The sequence below is a fragment of the Phytophthora cinnamomi genome, assembly GCF_018691715.1.
Source record: "Phytophthora cinnamomi strain GKB4 chromosome Unknown Contig4, whole genome shotgun sequence".
Taxonomy (NCBI): domain Eukaryota; phylum Oomycota; class Peronosporomycetes; order Peronosporales; family Peronosporaceae; genus Phytophthora; species Phytophthora cinnamomi.
In genome coordinates this window covers 1,663,938-1,689,178 of record NW_027150937.1, presented here as the reverse complement: position 1 = coordinate 1,689,178, position 25,241 = coordinate 1,663,938, and the positions used below count along the sequence as shown (strand labels likewise).

The following is a 25,241-nucleotide window of genomic DNA, read 5'->3' as shown; positions in this document are numbered from 1 at the left end:
TTTGGATTAGCTCGGTCACCTCGCCAATAGTATCCACTGATTTGTCGGACTCCGTTAGGACGACGCCCAGTAGCATTTGTAACAAGTGTGAAAAGCACGGCACCACTGGGATGGCCAAGCTAGTCCATTCGCTCGAACTTACGGCTAGCCGAGACGCAGTATACGTGAAAGCTGTGTCGGCAACAATGTTGATCACATGGATACCTTTCCTTCGCAAACCAGTCAAGTTGCCCTTGAGTTTTTCGGCTAATGGCTCGGGTTGGCTTTCCTCAATTCCCAAGTCGATGAGGTCCCAAGTAGTCGCCTCGCCAAGAGCATTTACCAGAGAGAGCAGGACAAAACTCGATCTTGGATACTTGGTGACCCACCAGTTCACAGCCAAAGTAACTCCAACTTGCTCATCTTTCATCTTCATAATTTGTTTTCGTGAGAAGCAATTCCAAGTGAGGAGATTAAATCAGCAGTCGGGGGCTCAATCTTCGCGTGCAGATCACCAAACATCGAAGCAGACTGTTCTGTCCACGTCCAGTCCCAAGGCAGACCCGCTGATACTGTCGACGATACAACCAGCTTGTTCAAAGCGTCTGCATGAATTCCACCAGGTGCAATGTGAAGCTCATCGGGTCGGTGAGGTAGTGGGGCACGATATTTAGTGGGTTTCTTGGAGAGATCACGGAGGCGAGGTTTGGCAGGCGCGCTAAGTTTCTTTGGAGTTGATACATTTTCTTCATAGTTCACCGGCTTTGGTGACGCCATGCCCGTCGCAAGTCCCCACTCATCTCGGAAGATAGCAAAGGTAGCGGCAGTGGCATGAAATCGTCCACTCCCGTCGTGTCCGGTGCACCATTCGCCTTGGCAACCAGAGTTCCAGTTCCACGCACAGCAGTATTCCGCAGCTGCAAGCCAGACCCGTCCCCTTGGTCTTCACTGCTGGGCCGTGCCTTTTCCTTGGAGCAGGCGAGGTCTCCTGCAGGAGCATGTCGACGCTGCGGCTCTGCGATTGGTGTCTCTTGTTAAAGTTGGCAGCATCCTTCTGCGCGCACAGCAGTTTCAGCTGCGTCACCACCTCCGAAGGGCAGTAAATGCACTTCTGCAGGTGGCGGATCATGTTGCCCGACACTCCGCGCACAGCCACGGGGTTCTCCCCGTTCTCGGTGCAGAATCTGCAGTAGGCGTTGTGGTGGAAGCGGTTGCGCTTCTCTCCTCGGACGAAGAACTGCCACGCGGGGTGGCTGGGCCTGCCCATCTTCTTCTCGTCCGCGTCCGAGTGTTTGCCCATGAGCTCCTGGTCGAACATCCCGTCCGTCGGGGGCCCAGTCGAGGGGCCTCCGACGCCCGCGCCGCCGTCTCCCATGGGGATCAGCGGCGCTCCGCCCGTGTAGCTGGACAGGTCGAAGAGCGCGGCGCCCGTGGTCACGTCCGCGGCGTCCACCTGCTCGGGGCCTTTGCCTGACGCGGCGTCCTCCACGCTCAGCACGGGCGCCTGTCCAGCAGCCTTCGCCTCCGTCTCCATCCACGCACGACTCGAGCCGGGCATGCACGCGCAGTGCAGTCCACAAGTCTACAGCTAGGCAAGCGTCAGATCTCCATGAGTGAATGTCACTTCAACACTTCAACGCCGCTCGTCACCTTTTTGCTGCGCTTGGGCGACGCGTAAATACTGCCTCTCGGAGCGCTCGGCTTCGTAAAAACTACTGGCGAGAAACTGCGTGCCGCCGTTTTGGTACAGTGGTGTGGAGCACACACTTTTTTGACTTGGTACACTGTGCCGAACTTGCGTTGCAACGTTCTGGCGGTCGAAGGTACGGGCCCAGTTGCCAATCGTCATGGCAGGAGAGCGCGAGGTCGTGCGCGTGTCGGCGCCCGGCAAGCTGCTGCTGCTCGGCGAGCACGCCGTGGTCTACGGCTGCCCCGTGGTGGCGGTGGCGCTGTCGGACCTGCGCATCCAGGCGGAGATTGTGCGTCGCTTGAGCCACGAGCTCACTTTGCTGCTGTAGTTGAAGAGGAATGGGCTGACTGTGTTGTGTGGTTTTGCAGACTCGCATCGCTGTTCCTGCAGGCGTGCAGCCGACCATTGAATTTTCCTGCAAAGACATCAAGTCTACGCGGGACAAGGAGCCGCTCCACCGCGCGTACGCGACCTCCGAGCTGCAGAAAGTGGTTGAAGGGCTCGAGGATGAAGTCCACTACGTGCCAACCCCGGCGCAAGAGGTGATGACGCGCATCGAGCAGGTGCTGGACGGCGAGACACCTGAGGACGCCAAGGCCATGCGTGCGCCACTGTTCTTGTGCTGCGCGTTGCTCCGTTCGTCTGGATACCTCAGCGGGTAGGTCCGGCTGTCGGAAACTGTGGATATGCATGCCGATGTCTAATTTGAAACTTTTTTTTACAATGTGCACAGGACCAAGGGGGGACTGCATGTGGAGGTGGCAACGTGCAACCTGCCTATTGGTGCTGGACTGGGCTCTTCGGCGGCGATGTCCGTGGCGCTTTCTGGCGCGTTTGCGGAACTGTCGGACAGCCCTAGCAAGCATGAGCTGGACTTCATCAACTCGTACGCCTTTGGCGCTGAAGTTATTCTACACGGCTCGCCTTCTGGTGCAGATAACACTGTGTCGTGTTTTGGTGGTACCTTGATCTTCCAAAAGCACCCGGAGCCATCCTTCCGCCGCATTCAGTGTCAACTCAACAAGTTCCGCTTTCTCTTGGTAAACACGGGCGTCCCGAGATCTACAAGAGAGCAGGTCGGCAATGTTCGAAAGCTCTACGAAGCAAATCGTGAGAAAGTGCAGAAGCAATTTGACATCATTCAGGAGCTTGTCGAGAAGTTCGTCGAACTCAGTGAGCGAAGGGTGCTGTCTGAGGAGGTGCTTGGCCAAGAGATCGAGCATAACCAGCAGATTTTAAATGGCTTGGGCGTGGGCCATACGCAAATTGACGAGGTGGCGCGTATTTGCAAGCAATTTAACGGAGCTACAAAGCTGACTGGTGCAGGTGGTGGCGGTTGCACCATTTCACTGTTGCCGCGCAGTCTCAGCAACGAAGATCTAGCGAAGCTGATCATGCAGCTAGAACGCAAGGGGTTTGAGTGCTTCGCCAGTTCAATCGGAGGTCCGGGCTTGATCCGGGCCTAGTCAAATAAAGTTTTGACGTGCGTTCGCACGAGAAACGAACCTTGAAGTAACTAGAACGGGATTTACAATGAATTATGTCTCTAACTACACACAACGGCTGAGTCGCGCGTGTCATTTGTCCTCTACGCCGTCTGAGCTGCTGGTGCTGGGACTGCATCTGGTACCGGAACGGTCTTTACTGAGCGCTCAGCCGAAGCCGGCGAGCTCTTCGTGGAAGTTGAGGAGGCAGCGCTGGAAGCGCGACGCTTCTTCTCCATCTTGTTCGCTGCCTTCACTTCACGAACGCCACTTGCCACGTTCGTCGCAGCACCAGCAAAGCCTCCGACCACGTAGCCGCCAGCTGCAACTCCACTCGCCAGCAACACACCTCCGCCCGTCACAATTGCCTGCAAAGCATCACAAATTGGTCGATAAACACGGATCCCCATCAGACCAAACGTAGATAACATCGACAAACGTACTGCAACAGGAGCCGCGACAGCGCCAATGGTCGCCTTCTTTAGCCCTCCCATGAAGGTAGGTGTGGGCTTCTGGTTAGCGACTTCGATGGCCGTCTTCCCGCTCTCCGCTCCAGTCTCAGCAGGTCCCGGTCCGTCCACCGCCGTCGCAACAGGAACTTCCGTTTCGCTGTCGCTGGACTGCTTGCTGTCCTTGCGCTTGCGGGCGGCATTGACGCCAGCCTCGCCCATCTCTTTAATGCCCGAGGCCAAGTTGACAACCATAGCGCCAGTTCCGGCCACGATCGCGGCAGATCCCATGATCACCCCGCCCACGATGGACTTGCCACCGTAGAGAAGGCCCTTGGCAGGCGCGTACACGGCGCCGCCCGCAGCGCGCTTGAGGCCCTTGGAGCGGTCGGGGGCGTCCGGGTCCATCGCCTCGCCGAAGCGGAAAAACTCCTCGAAGATTTCCATGGCGCGTTCCTTGGTCATGGGCTGCGCGCCGTCCTCCAGTCCTTCCTTGCCGTAGATGTCATCTGCATCGAGTGGCACCAACACGCAAGCAACGAACGCAGTGAGCAACCTACGCCACATCCTGTGCATCGGCAGAGAGTCGGCGGCGCGGGGGCGGACGTACAGATCTTGCGCGTGTCGTCGTTCGAGAGCACGTTGTAGGCCTCGCCCACGATCTTGAAGTTGGCCTCGGCCGTGAGCTTGTCCCCCAGGTTCTTGTCCGGGTGGTACTTGATGGCCAGCTTACGGTAGCTGTGCAGTTGATAACAAACACACAGAGAACAAAGCGTCAGTTTCTCCGTCACGTAGCGTCTTATGTCTTTCACTGCTGCTGCTGCACGTACGCCGTCTTGATCTCCTGCGCCGTGGCGGTGCGCGCCACGCCCAGGTTCTCGTAGTAGTCGTCGGAGGCGAGGTTGCTCATGGCGGCGGGGAGGAGCGGACGCGAGGCGAGGCGTGCGTGCGTGGCGTGTGCCGTCTGGAGACGGATGAGATGTGGGTGAGTGGGTGGAGTCACCGACTCTGGTCGGAAGAGGGCGTCGCCTCGCGATTGGTGGAAAATGGACATGATTTTTCTGTGGGATACTTTCGGCCCAAAGTGAACACTGGCAAGGGAAGTGCTGATCACGGGGCACAGTACATGTCTTGGCATTACTCATGGTCATCAACAGGAACTCCATGATGTGCACGACCTGCACGTCTATTGGTGGTGACATGGGATTGGCAAGTGGCGGCAAATTCAATTTGAACGGCCGTGACGCTGGCGGCGGTTTGCAACCGTCGGTGCCTTCCGTGCGGACGGCAAAAATGGCCGAGTGGTGACCACTGTGGTCCTCTGGGAAATGTGCGGGGTGCAGGTCGTCGCTGCCCTGCTGGGTCTGTGCACGGCTCTGCTGGTGGTAGCCGCGTCTGCGCAGGATGGCGCGTGCGAGTGTCTGCAGGACCCGCCGAAGAAGGCAAGTGGATCTGGTGAGGTTGATTTTCCCGGTCTCGTTGGTGTCTAACGGCAATGCTGTGCTTTGATGCCGTTGGTGAACAGAACGCCCAGCCCCTCGTATTCTGCAACTGGTACAACCCCACGAGCTGCTGCCTCCCGGCACATGACGCGGACATCAACGGCAAGTTCCTGGCGCTGATTGAAGCCGGCCCGGCATGCGATAAGTTCCAGAATGTGGCCAAGCGCTACCTGTCCTTTGCATTCTGTTACTCGTGCGATCCAGAGGAACCGACGCACTTTACAGCGCCCCTGGACACGCACTTCTTCAATGCCAGCACCAATACGGTGAAGATCTGCGCTAGCGTCGCGATGAACATGGCGCCGAAGCTCTTCTCGGACTGTGGTTTACTGCTACCTGACGACCGACAAACGATCTGCTCGCCCAACTCGCCCATAGTTCCGCACAAAGTATGGACTGGCTGCCAAGACCAACAATACATTTGTCAAGACAACTCGACGTCGTCATGGTACTGCTCGGACTCAGCTTGCGGCGAGGCGGGCACACCACCAGGCTTCAACGACGTGCCATGCAACGCTTCAAGGCACACGTGTGATGGCGTGCTTATGTTTCTCAACGACAACAGGGGAGCAAAGCCACCCAACTACGAGAATTACCCCGTCGAGATTGTTGATGAACAGCTCTGCAGAGAGGAGTATGGCGAAGAGGAGGCGGCTTCCAGGTGTAAGTGTCTGCGCGACCCTCTACGTCCACGCGACCAGCGCCGACGTTGGTACTAGTTCTAGCGCTTAGCATATTTTGGCTGTACCATATACACAGCCCAACCAAGGTAAAAACGAGATAATAGAAAAGTAAATCTACCTGATCATTATGCCCGCATGTGGCCACCATTAGCGCGATCCTTCTCACTCTCGGTCCGCACTTCCATTGTTTCAAAATCCGCTTTGTCGTCCTCCTCCTTCTTATAACCGGGGGCCTTGTTGCCAAACCGTGTGAAGTACGTTCCTTCCACCAGAGCCACGAACTCGGGCCAGAGCTTGAGGTGGCTCAGCATAATTTTGGCTGCGGCAGTAAGTGGAACAGACAACATCATCCCCACAACGCCCCATAATAGCCCCCACGCCGAAAGTGATAAAATCACGATCACTGGATCGATCTCGAGCTTGCGGCCGAATACCTTTGGCTCCACAAAGTTGCCCACGAACATGTGAAAGCACATTGGAAGAACTACCGCCAAGAATTTTTCCATTGGGTTCATCAGGTCGGAAGGCGTGATAGCGATGATGCAAATAGGCGCAACAGAGGCAATCATGGCTCCGACGTTGGGGATCCAGTTCAAAATGAACGTCAGCATGCCCCACACGATGGCCAACCCCACGTTCAGCGAGACGTACACGATCGTAACCAATAGTGCCACGAACAGCGAAAGGAAGCACTTTAGGGTCACGAAGCGCTGAATATCGTGGTCGATCTTGGACCAAACGCCACCAGCGTCACTTGCACGGGTGCGTGTGCACAGGAAATACGTTAGGTAAATCAGCGTCACGAACATGACGGACAGCAAGTCCATCGTCTCCGTAACCACTATGCGCGCAAGTTTATCAACGTTGTCGTGCAGCGTCGTCGTAATGTTCACAGGCAGTCCTATCTGTTCGAGCAAGTGCTCCACGCCCGCAACAAGGTGGTTGTATCCAGTCTGGTAAGCGCCGGCGTCCAGCGCATGAACCGAAAGCACTGTGATGTAGCCAAGCAGTCCGAAAAAAACGCACACCAAGCTGACAGCAACGAGCGACGCGAATGCACGTGAGCAACCACGCGACTTCCGGCGAGCATGACGCCCATGGGAAGTGCAAACGCAAAGGAAATACTTGGGTGACACGTCGATCACCTCGACCAAGGGGTCCACGAGGTACCTGCAGAGATAAAACAACAACGTCCGGTCAATACATGTGCGATCATTTCCAGCAAACAATAATATGTAGCTCAACCGCTGCACTTACATGAGGAAAATCGCCAGGAAGAATGGAATCAGCACGGCCTGGAACCAAGCCAGCAAGTAGCAGGCAGCTGCCAGGCTGCAGCAATTAATTAAGCAAGGCAAATAAATTAGAGCAAAGCAATCGAATCACGCGACGGTCTCAACACTAGCCCACGTACCCAGTCGCCAGCAACGCGCCTTTTGTCTCGAACGCAAGCTGCCGCACCGGTCCGTCGAGCGCCGCCAAGATGTCGTTGGCCACGCTATTGTAGAAGGGCCGAACGCTGTCGTCACCGTGTCGGCCCTGACCGCCGAAGGTGCCGCTGCGCTCCGAGCTGATGGAGATGGTGGACGATGCCGAGGGGGACAGCTGCACGTTGGCCAGGTTGGAGTTGCTGCGCCGCATGGGCGACACGTGCGGCGACTCCATGTCCAGCGACGCGTAGGCCTGCTCCTTCTTGCCCACGAGCTTCATCCTGTCGGCCGTCTAAAGACTCTGGCAACTGCTGCAGCCTTGGGGGCTCGTCCTCTGTCTCGCCAGCGCGTGAGAAGGCCCGAAGGGGGAGTGAGAGACGCCGCACCGCCTGACCTGGTCGAGTCTGAGCTGCTGGATTATGATGGCGTCACGCGCGCGCTAAGAAAAGGTGCTGAGATGTATTGGTGTGGGATACTTAATTTTAGCAGGTCTGAGCCCGCAATGTCGCCCGAAGGTCGCTCCTTCGCAGCCGCAGAATTGTGGGGCCGAGGGGCCGGCCCTTTGAGCGTGATAAAGAGTCCTGCGGAGTCAACATGTCGGCGCTCTCTCCTGTGGCCAAGGCGGCGCTGCGCCACCCCGTGGGGCGCGTGAACGGCAACGGCATCACGGCCGCGGTCTTCGGGTCCACGGGCTTCCTGGGCCGCTACGTGTGCGCGCATCTGGGTGCGTGTCTGCATCTGCATGTCCTCATCCCGTCCCGGCGGTCCAGCCGCCGCTCTAGTATTTATCATTAATTAATTCCCCACTTATCTCCACGCTGCTGCATCCCAAGGCACCAACGGAAACGCGTACGTGCTGCCGTACCGCGGCGATGAGAGCGAGGTGTCGCACCTGCGTGTGTCGGCCGACCTGGGCAACGTGGCGCAGCACCCCTTCCACCCGCGCGACCGCGACTCCATCTTCGAGGCCGTCGAGGGCGCGGACATCGTCGTGAACCTCATCGGCAAGCACTACCAGACCAAGCACATCCTGCCGTGGTGGATCAACTACTCGTACGACGACGTGCACGTGGACGTGGCCCGCACCATCGCGGAGGTGGCCAAGGAGGCCGGCGTGCCCCGCATGGTGCACGTGTCGTCGCTGCTGGCCCAGCCCAACTCGCCGTCCGAGTGGGCTGCCTCCAAGTTCCGTGGCGAGGTCGCCGTCCGCAAGGCCTTCCCGGAGGCCAACATCGTGCGCCCGTCCAACATGTTCGGCCCCGAGGACCGGCTGCTGGTCTGGATCGGCAACCGCCTCAACTACGGCGGCGTGCCCGTCGTGAACAACGGCGACGCCGTGATCCAGCCCGTGTTCGTGAACGACGTGGCCAAGGCTATCTACCACATCACCCAGGACCCCACCATCCAGGGCAAGACCTTCGAGCTCGTCGGCGACGAGGAGTTCACGTACAAGGAGCTGGCCGACTACGTGTTCGACATCATCAAGCGCAACCCGAGCCTGGTTAACCTGCCGCTGCCCGTGGCCCAGGCCATCGGCTACTTCTGCGAGCAGTTCCCGGACCCCAAGTTCACGCGCGACTGGGCCACGCGTCTCAGCCTGAACGAGGTCAAGACGTCGGACCTGCCCGGCCTCCGGGAGCTGGACGTGGAGCCGACCAAGCTGGAGAAGGAGGCGCCCAACTTCCTGCTCAAGTTCAACCCCGGCGGCCACTTCCAGGAGGTGTCTGGATACCATTAAGCCATTTCGGCGGCGCGGCGGGCTGGGGCTGAGTAGGCTGGTCGTTCCAGCTCGGGCAAGACGCGAGGGAACGCCAAGCCTACAGCTTGAGCTGCTGGCGGCGGCTGGCGCGACTTCCACCTGCGCAGCCGACGCAGCGGCTCCGCTTGGCCAGGGGACCGACAATACCTTATGAGTGAACAGACAATCAATGACAAAAATGAAAGACTACTATCCGCTCGAGCTGTCACCATGTTGCTGTGTCCTCATAACCAGGAAAACACCCAGCTTCAACGTCCGCGAGGACCAGCAATGCAATCATTCTTGTGGTCTCCACCGCGTTTGCGCAATAGCTCCGTTAAACGCCAATTAGGACTCAGCCCACCAGACAGAACGCAATATGCTCGCCCGTCCCGGAATCGCTGCCGCTGCGCCGCGTGCGCGGGCGCTCACACTGCTTGCACCACACTGCCAGGCTCTCGGTAGTGTGACGCAGACGCAGCAGTCGTATGCAACGTGTGGCGCCACGTCTTCCTCGCTCCGCGCACGCAGCAAGTTACTGAACCACGATCCGCCGATCTTGCGCTCGGCGCTTCAAGTTGTCACGCCGCAAGTCGCCACCAGCCACCGCTGCTTCTCCACTTCCAGCAGCGACGTGCCACTGCACTTCGACACGCACAATGTGGTGACGAGCCTGCAGGAGAGAGGTGCAAACCAGCTTTACACGCTGCCGAACTTGATTCCGGTTGGGTGCTGATGCTTTGGTTTGCAGGCTTCACGGTGGATCAGTCGGAGGCCATTCTGCAAGTGATGAAGGACGCTATGGCCGACTCATTGGAAGCCCAGTCACGCATCGTAAGTCACTGGGGGTCGTACGTAGGTTTGCTGCTGGCGGTAGCAGTCTAATTGAGATTTTATTGCTTGTAGCTGGCTACGAAGTCCGAGCATGTGGAGCTCAAGGCTGAGCTGTCCGAGCGAGTCTTCAATTCAACTCTCAAGTTCGGTGAGTTGGTGCATGATTGGGCTCGGTATTCCAGTTCCCCGTGTATTTACCAGTGCGCTGCATTTTGTAGACATTGCGCAGCGTCACTCGAGAGAGCTGCTGGAACGCGACTTCAACACGCTCAAGCAGGATATTCGCATGCTGGAGAAGATCGACTTCGACAAGATCCGCATGGAGATCGCAGAGCTCGAGAAGAAATTCTTGCTGCAGAAGCAAGCGGAGGATGAGACTTTGAACGAGCTGCGGCTGTCAATGGAGAAGGTAGAGAAGCGTATGCTGCAGTACGCCGTGGGTTTCGCCGGTACCATTATGGCTGTGGGCGCTGCCTTATTGCGTCTGGTCCTCTAAGGCATAACACACGTGATAATGTATTGATGCGGGCTTAGTAGGTCTACGAGAACTCGGAGGTCCGTGGGTTGGACTTGTCATTCACCCGCGAGGTCGCGCTCGCCAGTTTTGAGGCGCTTCCTAGGATATTGCCCAGTACATTAGCGCTCCGCGGGGTTGTCGAACTGCTGCCGCGAGGTCTGGCAGTGCTGCTTTCGTTCGTGACAGTGCGGTAGCTACCTCTGCCTGACGAAGGGCGATTATCAGACCGGGAAGATGAAGGATCACGGTTGCGATGGCGGTCGGAATGTACAGGCGGTGGATTGCTGGACTCGGAATAAGGCCGCTTTCCTCCCATACGAGGAGTAGTTGAACGCATGCGATCAGCCTTGGACGGAGGAGGTGGCTCATTCGCCTGGCAGAACTCCTTTTCCGAAATGGACTGTGGCGGCTTGCTGGTAAGCGAAGCGGACGGAGATCGTCTAGGTTCCGCACGCTCGTATCGATTTCGACTGTCACGGTCTCGCCGATCATCGTCGCGGTGTCGACGAGCATCCTGTCGATATGCGTCACTTCTTCTTCGATCACTCCGGTCTCTATCAGCTAAACCTCTGTAGTCGTGAGATCTGCTAGGTTCGTCACGCCGGACTTCCCTACTTGAAGAACTTGATCTTGTATCTTCGCTCCTACGATGACCTGACGATTTCTCGCGCGAATGATCGCGAGAACGATAGTCATCACGCTGCCTATCATCAGTCCTGGATGAGCTGCTACGGTCTTGAAAACTTCGGATCTCGTATTTACCTCGCAAGTCTGCTCCAGAGGGCGACGGTGTTGTGATTGACCTCGATGAATTACGTTGGTCTCGAAAGCTTCGGATCTCATATTGACCGTGCAAGTCGGCTGCACAAGGTGAAGTTTTCACTGATAGACGGGGTTTCTTCAGTCTTGACATGTCTTCTGAAGTCCCCTCTGCTGGCCTTTTGGACTGCTTTTCTGCTTGGAGAGTTTCAAGTGTAGTTTCCGGCTGAGGCTCTGCTTTGACGGAGTCCTTATTATCAGGAAGTTGTTGATCGCTTGCTTTGAGGGTCTCACCCTGGGGTATACTATGTGCCCCATTGCCACTCTTCTCGCTTGCATCACTCTTTGCGTAACCCATTTGTTCCACAGACTTCGGGTCTGGGCTGTCAACCTTAGCAGGTTTATTCGTGGTAGTCTTTTCCGGCTTGGCGGACGAGGTAGACTTCAAAGCCGCTTTTTCGTGCATTGCCTTATAGTGTTCAGCTAGTTCGCGGTATTTTTCACTCTCAATCCGTTTAGCGACTGCAGGAAATGCCTCTCCACGTGTGCGAATAATCAGCTTTCGATCGCGAGCGCTCTTAACGAGGGCAGCCCAAGTTTGGTCGCGCACTAACGTATTCACGTTGCCTACCACGTAGAGGCAGAACCGAGCGCGCGTGATTGCCACGTTTAGACGTCGAATGTCGCGCAAGAAACCAATGCCGCCGCGCTGAGACGATCGAACGCATGAAAACACGATTACGTCTTTTTCTCGACCTTGAAACCCATCAACCGTATTCACCTCAATCGACACTGTTGTAGGTATCCCCGACCGGGTAATCTCTTGTCGAAGGACACGCACTTGCTCTTTGTAAGGAGACACAAATCCGACACTCCATTTGTTCTTGCGTACGTCTGCGCACGTTTCAAACATATTCTGGCATAAGCTGATGCAAAAAGCTGCCTCCACACGATTGTACTTCGACCCGTTCATATCTTCCTCTCTAGAGTTTTCAACATCATACAGCAGGAACGGCTGGAAACTTGTTCGTGCATATACACCGGGACAAACCTTCTGAACACGCTCCATCACGCTTGGACCATCGGTCAGCATACCCCCGTAAAACCTCTTTGACGGAAACTCACGAAGAAAAGGGTGCATTCGATATTGCACTCGAAGCATTGATGGGGCAACTCCACTTTCCGCTATTCGTTCGAACAGCGATCGATCGTACCGCGCTTTCGCAGCGACGACACTTTTCACAGTAGCCGGTAGCTGTTTCGGATCACCGACAAGCACAACTCGAGCCACTCGCTCTCGAATGGGGACGAGGGTGCTTAGCTCCACGGCCTGAGCTGCTTCGTCAATAATGAGGGCATCAAAGCCATGCTTCAATTCCGAGAAATCGCCACTGCCAGCCTTCGACAACGTGCAGGCAATGATACTTGCCTTGGACAAAATGGTTTCTGTCATTTTCGCTCGAATTGCTGTCACTTCATCTCGCAAGCGCCGGATCTTGCCCGAACATTCCGTTAGCTGTTGATGCATCTTGGCTAGTGCCTTTCGATCCTTTTTTGGCCCATTTGCATCCTCCTCTTTGTTATGAAAATCTCGGATAGAGCTCCGCAATTGACGTTGTGTGTCTTGAAGCGAGTGCAGCTGTAGCGCTTTAGGGTGGATCGCCATTTCGCGCCGGATAATCTGCGGTAAACAGACAGATTTTACAGCCTCGGGTGCATCCTCACCAGCATTTCCGAGACGAACAATTGAGATCCATTCTTCTGACAATGCTTCCGGGTGCACATTCGGCGCTCGGACTTTCGTGATAGTTCCAGTGCTATTCATCAGACCATCTGTAACAATTCGCAGCACTAATTCGTCGACGGCACCGTTGGACGGAGCCGAAAGCAGTATGTTGCTGGTGCGAGTAGCGGAGCGTTCTGACACTGCTCTCGAGATAACACGACGCTTCACCACCAAGCTAGATCCCGAGTGATGCGACGTACGAGATGACAGCTTGTTTTCCAGCCGATTGCGTGAGGACGCAACATTCTTTAGGGCTTGGATGCTCGTTCGATTTGGTCCAGCCGACGAAGAGTCAGATGATCGACGAAGGATACTTCCAAGTGCAGAAGTAACACCACTCAAGGAAAATGTCGATGCTGGACCAGTATCGGATGATGTATGACCGCTAGCTACGACTCCACGAGATCGTGCAGCCTCGAAATTGCTAAACTCTCCCTTGGCTCCGTTTTGGCCATTTGGACTGGGCTTTGGGCTTATCATCGGCATCACTGCAGTAGCTGGTAATCGTAAGGATAGAAGTCCACTCAGTAGCCCCATAATCGTTTTTGTTTTGCCCGTTCCTGGAGGTCCCTGAAGCAACGATACACCCATGCTGTAGTTGTTTAGCACACTGTGGATAGACTGCAGCTGGGACGAGTTGTACTGAGGTTTGATTGCCTCCCACAGCTCGGGCGATAGAAACCGAGGGGCTCGCTCCAATGAGTCTTTCTTGTCCATAAGGCCCGTCCATTTGTCTTTTAATTTCGCTGAAAGAACCTTGATTTCTGCATCATCGTGTTTGCGTAACTTGTTCACAGCTTTCCCTATGCTGGTAGACTGGAATGAGTTAGTACGCGACAACGGGTCTGTAAGATATAGCAAGTGTGAAGTCTTACCCTTAAGTCTGTCAGCATCACGTTCATCTTGTCCAAGCGCTTTAAGAGTTTCACAATCTTTGCATAACTTTCGCCTGACTTGTCTGCTCGCAGCTCGTCCAAAACGGATGTGATGGTAATAAGCTCTGATTGCGTAGATTTGTAGGCTTCTGGCGTCAGAATAGCTGTTCTCAGGTGCTCAGGAAGCATGTCAACTGAGCGAAGCGCAATATACTCACGTGCGGACGTGACCAAATTACACAGCGGGTTTACCTTCCACTCCGAGTCTGCGATTGCAGTCGCTGCCAACACTTCAGTTGAAAATGAGCGTACGCTTGCTGTAGCGTTGTCTAGTTCGCCATCGTTCAGGAAGAGTACTTTCACAGATTCTTCCTCTTCATTCTTGCTACTCTTTTTTGTTGACGAAGTTTGCCTGCGCCCCTTTTCGGTCTCACTGATCAAAATGACTCCTAGAAATTCTCGCTTTCCCAGGAAGCCACTCTGGTTCTGGCTTCCAACTGAAATTTGCAGGAGCACCACATCACCGTTTCGGAATAGTTTCTCGTTGAAGCCTCTGCCTGGTCTTCCTTTACCTCCAAACTTCGACTGAGAACTCGCTAATAACCCCTCGTCTTTTTGAATGATGCTAAAACTAATGCACCGCATGCCTTCTCGTGGTTTTTCTGACTCATAACGCAGTAGATGACCCCCGTTGCCGTATGAACACTTTCGAAGCCCCTCTTGAACTTCGTTATTGCATTCCTCCAACATTAGTGGAAGGAAAGCACGAACATAGTCTGCGCTTTTCTTAAAAGTCAACGCAGGCGCCTCTAACTCTTTGTCAGATCGTTCGTTTTGGAACTCGCCAGACAAAAGAACGGGCATGCATACTTGCAGCAACTGCCGGTAGAAAGGTAACAGTGAGCAAACCGCGATTGGCTTTCGCGTAGTTTTGATTCGATGGAAGAGTGCGGCAAAGCGTAAATCAGTGTCTTCTTCTTCCTCCTCTTCTTCTTCCGGTTGCTTTTCCGCACCGCCCGGTTGTCCATGCCGCTCCACTCGAACCACCTTGTTTGAACCCGGATGTGAGTGCGAAATTCCTTTAATAACTTGTGCCATGTCGAACGGAGTCTTCGCCTTTGGCGTTTGTCCTTTAGGAGAAGGGTCTCTCTTTGACGGCGCATGGTACTTTTCTTCAGAGTAAAAACTGTGCTGCTTTCGAGCTGCCGCTTCATTCGATACTTCTTCAATACCAGTGAGATCTACCAACGCACGATTTTGAGCTCTAGCAGCCGACTTCCCACTCATTGGACGAGTACTGGAGCCCAACATACTCGCAAAAGGCTTAGGCTTTGGTGGGAGTTTAGGCTTTGATCGAGAAGTTAGGTCCACAAAGTTTTGCATTGCACTCGATCCTGTCGAGCGCTTCGTGAAGAAATGCGAGGTTTGATCCAGCTGCCGGAACTTCTTGGTCATGCGTCCAAAGTCAGTCGATTGTTTCGACTCAATTGATGCTGCTTCACCCTTAATGCTATCGATCATCGTAAGGGTGGGCTCATCTAGTCGAGTACTCCCTTGTAGAAGACACCCCAAGACTGTCATTAACAGTTCCGCAGCCCGTTTCTTTTCCGACACCGCTCCTCTTGCTATACACTCGACCAGTGGCGCAATGAGCGCTACCACGCGCTTACTTGACACAATCGGGTCTTTTAACACCGATATCCAGAATTTCCAGAATGATATCCCAAAATCAAGACACTGCACTCGAGTCGCCTCAGTGATTTCCACAGTGCTTTTCTTTTTCGGGTCAAACAAGCTGGTCAATAAAGCGATAAAAAAATCGTTAATCAGACTGGGAAGCTTTAGTAGATGCACCGCTGCGATACCGGTGTCCGTAACCTGGTACGACGAAGTGGCCTTTGCCTTTGCATTCGACGCTTTTTGAAAAGCTCTGTCTAGGTCAGCGCCCAGCATGTCAAATACGCGAGACCACACAAAAACTAGCTTCTTTACGGCAGGCAAACAAACAGCCTCTGAAAATCCGTAGAGGCGCATTGACTGAAGCATCGAAAGCTGGCCACGCAAAAACGCCTCAGCATTCCGGTGGACAGAAATCAGGAAAGCTTCTAATGGAGAGGGTACTTGAGTTGGCCTCTTTTTGTCAGTAGCGTAATGGCCGATTAATCTACGAGGCATCATCACGTAATGCACAAGTTAGACAGTCGAAATTCGTTAGGCTGTACCGCTAGAGAACATTTACAGGCAAACCTTTTCACCTGCTGGTCAACAGTGCTTGTCGGACTGAGGTAGCAAGCACTGATGTGCTGGGACACAACTGGAAATCCGAATGGATTAGCTAAGCCCTTGAGCAACACTTCGTCGCACATTCGTTGGAGATATGGTTGGGTCTGTGCCTCATACTGCTGCAAAGTGTCTGAGAAGCATTGGAGGTATTCGCTGCGATTGGGTTGAGCAGCAATGCCATTCAGCAACTCGGAAATTCCTCCAATAGATTCGAAGAGTGCTCCATGAACTTGAAGCGGTATTGTCGTAATTGACTCCCACAAGCATAGTTTCCTCAATAAGTCGGTGATAATTGGTTTCCCTTTGGTGACGGCTTCGATTGGTCCAATGGCTTCGCCTTTATTAGCAGCTATGCTCGTATACACAACATCACGCGCAAGCTGCAAATGTTTGCTCAGTATCAGGGCGGTAGTCTCTGCTGCTACGTCAACAAGCGATTCGACATTGTCGGGCTTGACAACTGTCCAAAACAAGTGATCCATCCACAGCTGTTCAAGATTCCCACTTGTATCGGTTTCCCCAACTCCGGGGCCGCACGGCCACCAAAAGGCACTTTCCGAAACAGAATAATCAATAGAAATTGATTCGGAAAGTGCGCCTTCATCTCGACCCGCACCACTTCCACGAGCACCTTTCACTGAGCCAGGAATACGATGTTCATAGCAGTCACTTAAAATGGTAAATGCTGCCCTTGAGGATGCCACTTTAGCAGTTGAGTCATAATGTTTTGGGCGGAAATTCTCGATAATTAAAAATCGTAAGAGGTCACTCCGCGCCTTCAGATAAATGTCAAGCTTGTCATGGTTCGACTGCAAAACAAAACATGAGAGCGGGTATTAGCACCAGCAGCAGTAGGTTGAAAATGTAGTTATCACTTACCGCTTGGCTAGAGACTTGAGGTGGTCGCATTGCCATAAGCAGGGGTGGCAAGAGCTCGATGAACTGCTTCGTAACAAATGCACGCCACGACGAGAGACGGCAATGTTGCATGACCAAATTCAACATCAAATCGGGAGAGCTTAAATGGCGGTTCCAAAGCCGGTGTCCAAGACAACGCAGAAGGACAGCGAAACACTTGGTAACCTACATTGGTCAGGAAATTAAAGTTAGCACGATGATAGCCAAGTGCAGAAAAGTTATATCTACTGCGTACCACCAACATAATTGGCTGGTCGTCCGCAGGGTCGGCGCTCTGCAGGTAGTTGAATACCAGATCTGTAATCGTATCGAACGAGTCTAGCATGGTCTCCAGGCTGTTTACATCCATTTGCTACACAGAAGGTTGTAAAATAAAACAATTTTTGTTCATATTCTGCAATGCATTCAGGCTTACCTGCATGACATGGTCAAGCGCAGACCATAATATCTTTTTGGTGGGGGTCTTCACGCAATTCGTCGGTTCCAGGAACTATGAAGACGGGCATATTGCAGCAATGTGGTGCGATAAGTGACACAGGTGTAGAAGCAATCGCCAATTTGACTCACGTTTTGGAGATCCTCTGTCGATTTTAACTCGAGCGAAAGCACCGATTTGTTGAATGATTCGCTTTCCAAAATGTAGACCCACTCTTCCATCACATCGAGAAAATATTGGTCTTCGCCGATATCGCCAGTAAGCTGGATTTTGCCAAAGTGCTGCACCAAGTTTTGGGCCCACTCTCTACAAATGAAACCGGCACCAGATCAAAAGAAAATGCCAAGAACAGATAATATCAGTGAATACAAAACGTGAATAATTTCAACAACAAGAAATACGCACCGTACGCCGGGGTCTGGTGTAACCAGCAACTGATAAAGTCCAGCGCATCCGCGGAGGTTCTCCAGCTTTGGATTGTTTTTCACTTCAGAGAACCAAGACGACGTCCACTAGAAAAACAGTACACGACAAAGAACAACAACCTTCAGCCGTTGGTCGTCAGAAAATACATATTCACCCGTACACCACCGACCTTCGACAGCACTCGCACAATGCGAAAATCCGACAGGAGTCGCCGCTGGCTGAGCACCTCGTAGAGCGTGAGAGCTACGGCCTCCGCCGTCTCCTGCTGGGCGCTGGCCATCCCCATGGACTTGTCCGTCAGCTGACGCTGGATCCGATCCGCATCCAGTCCCTGCAGCTTGACGAAGAACGCCTGGATGGACTCTGGCGTGAATTCGAACTCCAGCTCCACGTGGACGCTGGGCATCGACGCGTGGTAGATGTCCACGCTGCAAGGCAGAAAATCCATCAATTGGACAGTAAGAACGCAGTCGTCGTGGACAATAACGCGTATAATACGGCGCGTACCACTTGGTGCAGGCGCCGAGCTGCTGCTCCATGCGCTTGTAGAAGACGCAGACGCTCTCGGACGACGGGTAGAGCTCCAGCACGCGCATCATGAAGACCATGAGCGGCGAGTAACCGCACCACCAGTGGCGCATATCCATGCTGCCCATGAGGAACTGGCCCACGCGGCTGTACAGTCGCTGCTTGAGCAGCGCCGTGTGCTTGGTCTGCTCCAGCTCGCATAGCTGCCGCACCTCCTCCTCCAGCGCGCGCGCCTGCGCCTCCATGGCTTTTTGGCAGCGGTTTTTGGTGCAGTGAGTTGTGTGCGCCACACCACAAGTTGAAGATGGCTACATCTGGCATTGTGCATCAATCTGCTCCCTTCGATGTACGCGCGCCGGCCACTTACCGGCTGATGCGCCACACACTCATAAGCTTTCACCGATAGACGACGATGGTGCTGTCCCGCAAGGTCGTGGCCTTCCTGCTGCTGGCGCTGCCGCCCACGGCCGTGTCGGCTCTAAGCTACGTGGTGGGCGGCGCGAGCGGCACCACGGCGCTGGGCGTGGGCTTGCTCTCGGGCTTCGCCTTCTGCGACCTGTGGTACTTCCTGCGCATGGGGCTCGACGCGCTCACGCCGCCGCCGCGCGGGCCCCGACGCCACCTGCTGGCCACCAGCAAGGTGCCAGGCCGCGTGTGGCTCATGGACATCGACCGCAACGGCCACTGCAACAACGCACGCTTCCTGCGCGAGTGCGGCTTCGGCCGCCGCGCGCTGTGGCAGGTACGAGCGGCTGGAAGAGGGAGCGGCACAGTATCCGTATCCTCATGCTGCGAGCGCAGCATGTGCTGACCAAATTGTGTCTGTGGGCAGGGCAACGGCGTGTGGACGGTGGTGACGGCGGCGGGCGGCAACCTCGTGGTGGGCTCGCAGACCGTGCGCTACCGGCGCGAGCTGTCCTTCGGCCAGGCGTACACGCTGCAGTCGCGCCTGCTCTGCTGGGACAAGCGCGCGTTCTACGTGGAGCACCGCTTCGTGACGCGCGGCCCCAAGGGCGAGTTCGTGAACGCCATCGTGCTGGTCAAGAACTCGGTGCTGGGCCCGCTGAGCCCCGAGCAGATCGTGGCCAAGCTGCCGGCGCTGCAGGCGGACGAGGAGGCCAAGCCGCCCATGCCCGCGGACGTCGCGGCCTGGATCGAGAGCAACGACGCCTCCAGCAAGATGCTGCGCGCCGAGGCCGCCGCCCTGCAGTGATAGCGATGACGTCGCCCCGTGACGACGAGCTTTGTAGAACCTGCTCCTCACGCTAATGAATGAACGCCATCCTGGTTTTTAACAGTTTTTCGGTTGAAGACGCGAGATACGGTTGCACCGAGTGAGCTCGCGACTGCGGAGCCAGTGGATCCCGCTGCGCATCCGCCAGGAGCCATGACGTAGTTCGCCGCGGGCACCGCGTCATGGCGGTCCGGCGGTGGCTCCGCTACTCCTGGCAGCAAGAGCAACGCAGAGGCGGCGGCTGCCACCGCCAGAAAGCAGGAAACGAACACCACGGGGAGGCCACCGCCAGAAAAGCTAAGACACGTTTCCAACTAGATTGCTAGGCATGTTGTCCAATAAATATCGCGTTGCAATACCCTGCTGTGCCCGCTCCGCTGTACACCCACCACTCCCACTGCACACGCACGAGGTGCGCGGGGGCGGAGGCTGCCGCGACGTGGCAGTCGCTCCCCCGCCGCGAGATTCTCCACGCATTGCCTGCGTCTGGCAGCACGTTCCGTCTATTCCTCCTCCTCGTCGCACTCGTCGTCCTCGGAGATCGAGTTGAGCGACGCCAACTTGCTGGACGGCGAGTTGGCGATCTCCGCCGCCACGCCCGTGAACGCGCGCCGCGAGAACGACAGCTCCTGCGTTGCAGTGCAGCCCCGTGGCGGGGGTATTATTAGCGCGCGTGTCAGAGAGAGAGGAGACGATTTTTACAGCACCTCGAGGATCAGCTGCGCCATCTCGTCGTCCGCGGGGAGCGCCATGAAGGAGCGGAGCTGCTGCTGCGCGCTCGGGCTGGGGTGGCTGAGGCTGTCCATGTGTGCCAGGCGCAGTAAGTTCGAGGGGGTCAGCTCCAAAGTGAGCGATGCGACGAGCGCAAAAGAAGCGGCGAGCGGTAGCAATCCAACTGCTGCAACTTGCTACGTGTGGGAGCGTCTGCAACAGGTGCCCTTCTAAGTACGATATTGGAGCGATGAACAGTCTTTATGGATCAGATTTTGACTTGTTTGGACGTCTGCGCCTTGAAAAGAGTGGGGAGTGACGTCGACTGTGATGTCACCGACGTGGTCGTTGAAGTTGCCCCGCGTTCTGTAGAACGAATCGTGGTGTAAGGAAAATAGCACCCGTTCCTCAGCGTGGGCTTCGGTCGCAAGAGCAAACCAGGCTCAACAGCTACCCGCCTCCACTTGAGTGTCAACTTCTGCTGCTTGTTGGTTGCAAGTGAAAATGCAAAGTGAGTGGTTGTCTAAAGCACAAATGCTGGCTGCCCAGCATATCCTACATCTAATGGTTGGCTCTGACCAACGTACCAGAGAATCCTAAAGCAATCGCATCAGGGAGGAATTACCTTATCTTAGTGGGCGCCTTCCAAGGACGGTTTTATAGAAAAATTTTGATCCGCCATTTAGGCTCCCTACTTGCCCAATCAAAATTTTATTTACTAGCAATATAGTTTAGGCCAAAACTCTCACCAAACCAAAACCGAACAGTGTTCTACTATAGGTTACAAGTTGGGACAAATCCAAATAGGACAAATTTTGCGTTAAGTCTATTTATAAACATGTCTGAAGCTCCAAGTGCCCCCCCCCCCCCCCCCCCCCCCCTTCGCGCAACAGACGCTTCCTCAACTCGCTACACTTCCAGCAACGATGTCGCTGGCAGAAGCGGGTTTATGGCTGATGCTTTTGTTGGGAACACATAATCGAGGTGGAGCTAAGAAATAAAGAACTGACGGATTACCTAATCTGTTTCCTACTCGTATGCAGAGGGCTGCGCCTTGTAACCACCGCACCAGCCCGTAACCCGCCGTGACCACCATGCCTGCGATCGCCCGCTCCTACAACTGCCCGCGGCTCCGCACGTCACGTATGCGAGATCTAACACTCCTTCTCGCGCGGGCACGTCGTGGTCACGACGAGCGCTCGCACCTCCTCGAGTCTCGGCGCCGGCAGGGTCTTCGTGGAGATGTCTGCGCGCATCAACTTGGACTCGCAATAGGCGACCTCTAGCCCCTTCTTCCTAGACAGGCCCTTGATGAACTTGAACATTATGTCGACGTGCTTCGCACACCAAGATGTGGCTTTGCCTTCTATTTGTTTGATAGCCGTCTGGTTGTCTACGTGCAACGTGCACGGCTCCTCCACCTTGAGCCAGTAACTCAACGATCCCCAGCATCTCTGCCGTCACATGTGACGCCGCCACGAACTCAGTCTACATCGTGGACAACACCGCGCTGCTCTGCTTCTTGCAGATCCAGCCGACCACCATTCCGCAAACCATCAACACGTCACCGCTCACCGACTTGCGGTCCACGCTGTCGCCGGCGAAGTCAGCGTCGTTGTACGCTTCCACCCCAATACTGTCCTCGCACACGGCGCTCTTGGCTGTGTACATGGCAAACTTGGTGTCCATCGTTTCCTCCAAGTAGCGCGCAATCGTCTTCGCTAGACGCCAATCATTCACGTGAGGCGCGTGTGTGGGTTTCGTTACCCGATGCACTGCATAGGCAATGTCCAGCCTAGTGCACCGGACGACCCACAGGAGGCTGCCGACCAAGGGCTGAAAAGTCTGCACCGTCGACCTCTCAGGCTCTTGGCTCCGACGTTCGGCAGAAGCTCTCCGTCGGCATCACTCTCGTGCTCGCCGCCAATGGGCACTTGCACTGCCGACGCCACACTCAATCCAAACTTGCCCAGCATGCCCAGGATCACTTGTCGCTGCTCGGACAGCCAGCCTTTACCCTCATCGTACTCGAACTCGATGTCCAGGAATTCAAAGGCGACCCCCAAGGCCTGGAGCTCCAACACAGCCATGTCCCTGAAGAACGCGTCCATACGTACGTTGTTCGTTCCCGTGACCAGCAGGCCATCAACGTAAACGCCTACAAGACTCACACCTCCCTAGTCGCACTTGTAGTACAAACAGCTATCCGTGAAGCACTGGCAGAACCCGAGTTTGATCAATATTTTGTGAAGGAGTCTGTGTAACGGGGTTACACGCACAAGTGACTACAAGCCACTTGTGATTTTAATAGATAAATACCTGTTAAAAGTTTTAGATACTTCCTCACCTTGGTGTAAGTCACACCAATGGATACATAGAAGTGGGCCACCACAATGAGTGGTCCACACCTACCCAAAGATCATATTGGTAGAAAGCAGCATCTTTCTATCAATTAGAGACGTGCATATTGGCGGGGCTCTGACAGCCAGCCGCTGTCAACCCTTTCATAGATGATAAACAGTTTTAGCAGATTTAGGAGGAAGATCAATTTACAAACAATGCAATTCTCATTTTACCTAATTTAAGTCACTTGGAGTCTTTATTTGATTTATATTATACTTGTGTACTCAAGTATAATTAACTCAAGTTATGACTAAGTACTTACGCTTCCTCATACACGTAGCGCGACGTGTAAGCAAAAGTAGTGCGTCAAGTTAGACCCACTACACCTGGTAGCACTTTGTAGTCCGTCTAACGACCGACTGCTTGACGTTCATACGAGGTGTACGAACGCGGAGCCGAGAACCACATGAGCACGGAGGTGCCCATGGAGAGCTCCCATACGCCTGCAACGCATGTTGCACGCGCTGACTGCCCCCACTTGTCTGACCCAGAGTGGGAGGCCCTCCAACGACTGTCAACAGTCATTGGGGAAGCGGCGATAGCTACGATACTGCGTACGCTACCGCCGACAGAGCAACATGATGTTGCTCTAGGATTCATCATGAAGGAACAGCGTGATGCTGCTTCCTCAGTGACGGCGTCGTCAGGGACGACACCACGTGCTCAATCATTGAAATTTAGCGTAAGCATTTACGTGGGAAGAGAGGGTGAGCCTCTCCTCCGGTGACTTGTCGAACTCGACACAGCCATAACGGCTCGACGCATTGTCGACCCGCTGTCGAAGGTCGCGTTCGCCATGTCCTGCCTTGGCGGACGCGCAAGGAGTTGGGCGTATGGGCGCCGACTCTCCGATCCTACGTGCTTCAGCACGTACGAGATATTCAAAGAGGAGCTCAGACAAGCGTTTGAGCCCCCGCAAAACGAGTTCCGGTCGAGGGCGGAGTTCCTCGTCCTTCAGCAGGGTAAGCATGACGTTCATGCTTACGCGCAGCGCGCACGATACTTGGTCTCAAATATCGTGACTAATCCGATTGACGAGGCGACTGAGGTCGTCACGTTCATGAAGGGACTTAGAGATGGGCCCGTGAAGACCTATCTCTTCCGAGAGTACCCGAGTACTCTCGAAGCTGCAATCACCCTTGTCATGCAAGAAGAGGTTAGCCTGCGGCAGGCTAAACTCCAACGAACGTGCCGAGGTTGCAACTGCGCCCGGTAGGGAGGACGGGAGGTCCAGAACCAATGGACCTCTCGAACGCAACAACTGCTGGTCACCAGCAGCAGGGAGGCAATGTGCGATGTTTCCGTTGCGGAAGGATCGGTCACTTTGCCAGAGAGTGCACAGCTCCCATGCCCCCTGGAGGTGGCCGTCGTAGCGATGCTAGGCATCGCCGCGGACCAACAAAAAACGCGAACATTCAGTAGGCGCGGGGCGCCTACTGGTAATGCAGTCACGCGTGCCGACATCGGGCACGCGACACTGAGGACTGCAGCCCCCAGTGAGACCAGCTCTCACTGCAAGAAACAAGATGACAGGCCAAACCTAGTCATCTTGAAGGTTTACCCGAAGAGAGCGAGTGACTCTCTTCGAGCTTTGGTAAATTCAGGCGCGTCGAACAACTTTGTTCGACTACGAAGCCTGTCGAGACTTGACTTCGAGGAAGTAGATACACCTCGAAGTCTTCTGGAGGTACGACTGGCAACAGGTGCCATCGTGAAGACCGAGAAGCGCGTCGTGAACGTGCGCTTCTCGTACAAACAACGAGTGTTTGTCGAACACTTTATCGTCCTGGACCTGGACGATAAGTTCGACGTAGTAATGGGCATGCCGTGGCTTGCACGGCATGATCCGGTGACAGACTGGAAGAAGCGCACGCTCGTGCGCTTCGGCCGCGACAGCGGAACAGAGAGCGATGGCCCTGTTACCGCAGCGCACGCACCAGCAGGTGCGCGCGGCTCACCAGTCGAGACAGCGCTTTATGCCGCTGTCCCGGAGTGCCCAAGGAGTGCGCGAGGGCGCGCACAAGTGGGGTCCACGTCGGCAATGCTGCCGACGTCGGAAGAAAAAGATGTGTTGGTTCCGGGAACCAACACCCACGTTCAAGCGTGTAAGGGACAGTCCCTGAACCCGAAGCGATCAGGTCGACGACGACGCGTCGGCTCGGGGAGCCGACACACCCTCGGTCATGAGGGGCTCCGCCAATGAATGGCGTCGAGGTGACAAAGGCGTGTCAACTCCGGGAGCTGACGCTACAAACAGTACGGACGGTTGCAAACGTCCCGTACTGACGCAATTTGCATGCTGTCGTGCAGCCGGGCTGCACAACGAAGCGCCATGCGATCAAGCAGGGCTTGATATCGCGCGCCCGCAGACAGGATCTGCCGGCGAAGGAACACATTTCCGTGCAGCCGGGCTGCACGATTGAACATGCAGTCAAGCCGGGCTTGATACCGCGCGCCCGCGGACAGGGTCCACCGGCGAACAACTGTCCATGGCCGTGTCTGGACCAGAAGAACAACTGTGCGGAGCCCGGCTCCGCACAACAAGAAGACGGCGCATGCGAAGAACGCTGCGCAAG

The 25,241-nt window shown here is 55.1% G+C and overlaps 12 protein-coding genes across 13 annotated transcripts; 5 read left to right on the top strand and 7 right to left on the bottom strand.

Annotated features, from left to right (window-relative positions):
* Positions 1-775: 775 nt before the first annotated feature.
* Positions 776-1,785, bottom strand: IUM83_05522 (Zinc finger, BED-type predicted; the record flags this gene model as incomplete). Its single annotated transcript, XM_067929664.1, has 2 exons — positions 776-1,561; positions 1,630-1,785. 2 exons carry the CDS (start codon positions 1,783-1,785, stop codon positions 776-778), a joined length of 942 nt encoding a protein of 313 aa, XP_067799546.1.
* Positions 1,786-1,826: 41 nt separating this feature from the next.
* IUM83_05521 (Mevalonate kinase) lies at positions 1,827-3,135 on the top strand (the record flags this gene model as incomplete). The annotated part of the gene is made up of 3 exons (XM_067929663.1): positions 1,827-1,958; positions 2,038-2,327; positions 2,403-3,135. The coding sequence occupies 3 exons, from the start codon at positions 1,827-1,829 to the stop codon at positions 3,133-3,135; spliced, it is 1,155 nt and encodes a 384-aa protein (XP_067799549.1).
* Positions 3,136-3,257: 122 nt separating this feature from the next.
* On the bottom strand, positions 3,258-4,512 carry IUM83_05520 (DnaJ Heat shock protein; the record flags this gene model as incomplete). The annotated part of the gene is made up of 4 exons (XM_067929662.1): positions 3,258-3,521; positions 3,597-4,111; positions 4,213-4,340; positions 4,433-4,512. The coding sequence occupies 4 exons, from the start codon at positions 4,510-4,512 to the stop codon at positions 3,258-3,260; spliced, it is 987 nt and encodes a 328-aa protein (XP_067799548.1).
* Positions 4,513-4,930: 418 nt separating this feature from the next.
* Positions 4,931-5,823, top strand: IUM83_05519 (RxLR-like protein; the record flags this gene model as incomplete). Its single annotated transcript, XM_067929661.1, has 2 exons — positions 4,931-5,044; positions 5,128-5,823. 2 exons carry the CDS (start codon positions 4,931-4,933, stop codon positions 5,821-5,823), a joined length of 810 nt encoding a protein of 269 aa, XP_067799693.1.
* An 89-nt stretch (positions 5,824-5,912) lies between these two features.
* Positions 5,913-7,497, bottom strand: IUM83_05518 (uncharacterized protein; the record flags this gene model as incomplete). The annotated part of the gene is made up of 3 exons (XM_067929660.1): positions 5,913-6,957; positions 7,045-7,119; positions 7,202-7,497. 3 exons carry the CDS (start codon positions 7,495-7,497, stop codon positions 5,913-5,915), a joined length of 1,416 nt encoding a protein of 471 aa, XP_067799694.1.
* Positions 7,498-7,811: 314 nt separating this feature from the next.
* On the top strand, positions 7,812-8,955 carry IUM83_05517 (NADH dehydrogenase; the record flags this gene model as incomplete). The annotated part of the gene is made up of 2 exons (XM_067929659.1): positions 7,812-7,941; positions 8,051-8,955. The coding sequence occupies 2 exons, from the start codon at positions 7,812-7,814 to the stop codon at positions 8,953-8,955; spliced, it is 1,035 nt and encodes a 344-aa protein (XP_067799695.1).
* A 379-nt stretch (positions 8,956-9,334) lies between these two features.
* On the top strand, positions 9,335-10,285 carry IUM83_05516 (NADH dehydrogenase; the record flags this gene model as incomplete). Its single annotated transcript, XM_067929658.1, has 4 exons — positions 9,335-9,641; positions 9,707-9,789; positions 9,862-9,937; positions 10,008-10,285. 4 exons carry the CDS (start codon positions 9,335-9,337, stop codon positions 10,283-10,285), a joined length of 744 nt encoding a protein of 247 aa, XP_067799558.1.
* A 3,051-nt stretch (positions 10,286-13,336) lies between these two features.
* On the bottom strand, positions 13,337-13,915 carry IUM83_05515 (uncharacterized protein; the record flags this gene model as incomplete). Its single annotated transcript, XM_067929657.1, has 3 exons — positions 13,337-13,348; positions 13,437-13,667; positions 13,727-13,915. The coding sequence occupies 3 exons, from the start codon at positions 13,913-13,915 to the stop codon at positions 13,337-13,339; spliced, it is 432 nt and encodes a 143-aa protein (XP_067799696.1).
* A 1,499-nt stretch (positions 13,916-15,414) lies between these two features.
* On the bottom strand, positions 15,415-18,562 carry IUM83_05514 (putative ATP-dependent helicase; the record flags this gene model as incomplete). 2 transcript variants are annotated; one of them, XM_067929656.1, is made up of 11 exons in its annotated part: positions 15,415-15,521; positions 15,592-15,890; positions 15,974-16,040; positions 16,662-16,818; positions 16,889-17,092; positions 17,163-17,279; positions 17,343-17,417; positions 17,495-17,669; positions 17,769-17,875; positions 17,959-18,217; positions 18,297-18,562. In XM_067929656.1, 11 exons carry the CDS (start codon positions 18,560-18,562, stop codon positions 15,415-15,417), a joined length of 1,833 nt encoding a protein of 610 aa, XP_067799698.1. The 2 variants fall into 2 exon arrangements, with proteins under 2 accessions (XP_067799698.1, XP_067799697.1); XM_067929655.1 differs by having other exon boundaries at positions 15,513-15,521; positions 15,605-15,890.
* Positions 18,563-18,729: 167 nt separating this feature from the next.
* IUM83_05513 (putative thioesterase) lies at positions 18,730-19,530 on the top strand (the record flags this gene model as incomplete). Its single annotated transcript, XM_067929654.1, has 2 exons — positions 18,730-19,059; positions 19,150-19,530. The coding sequence occupies 2 exons, from the start codon at positions 18,730-18,732 to the stop codon at positions 19,528-19,530; spliced, it is 711 nt and encodes a 236-aa protein (XP_067799699.1).
* A 524-nt stretch (positions 19,531-20,054) lies between these two features.
* IUM83_05512 (uncharacterized protein) lies at positions 20,055-20,357 on the bottom strand (the record flags this gene model as incomplete). Its single annotated transcript, XM_067929653.1, has 2 exons — positions 20,055-20,180; positions 20,259-20,357. The coding sequence occupies 2 exons, from the start codon at positions 20,355-20,357 to the stop codon at positions 20,055-20,057; spliced, it is 225 nt and encodes a 74-aa protein (XP_067799700.1).
* Positions 20,358-21,416: 1,059 nt separating this feature from the next.
* On the bottom strand, positions 21,417-22,373 carry IUM83_05511 (Integrase catalytic core protein; the record flags this gene model as incomplete). Its single annotated transcript, XM_067929652.1, has 3 exons — positions 21,417-21,716; positions 21,817-21,983; positions 22,079-22,373. The coding sequence occupies 3 exons, from the start codon at positions 22,371-22,373 to the stop codon at positions 21,417-21,419; spliced, it is 762 nt and encodes a 253-aa protein (XP_067799559.1).
* Between the last annotated feature and the right edge of the window lie 2,868 nt (positions 22,374-25,241).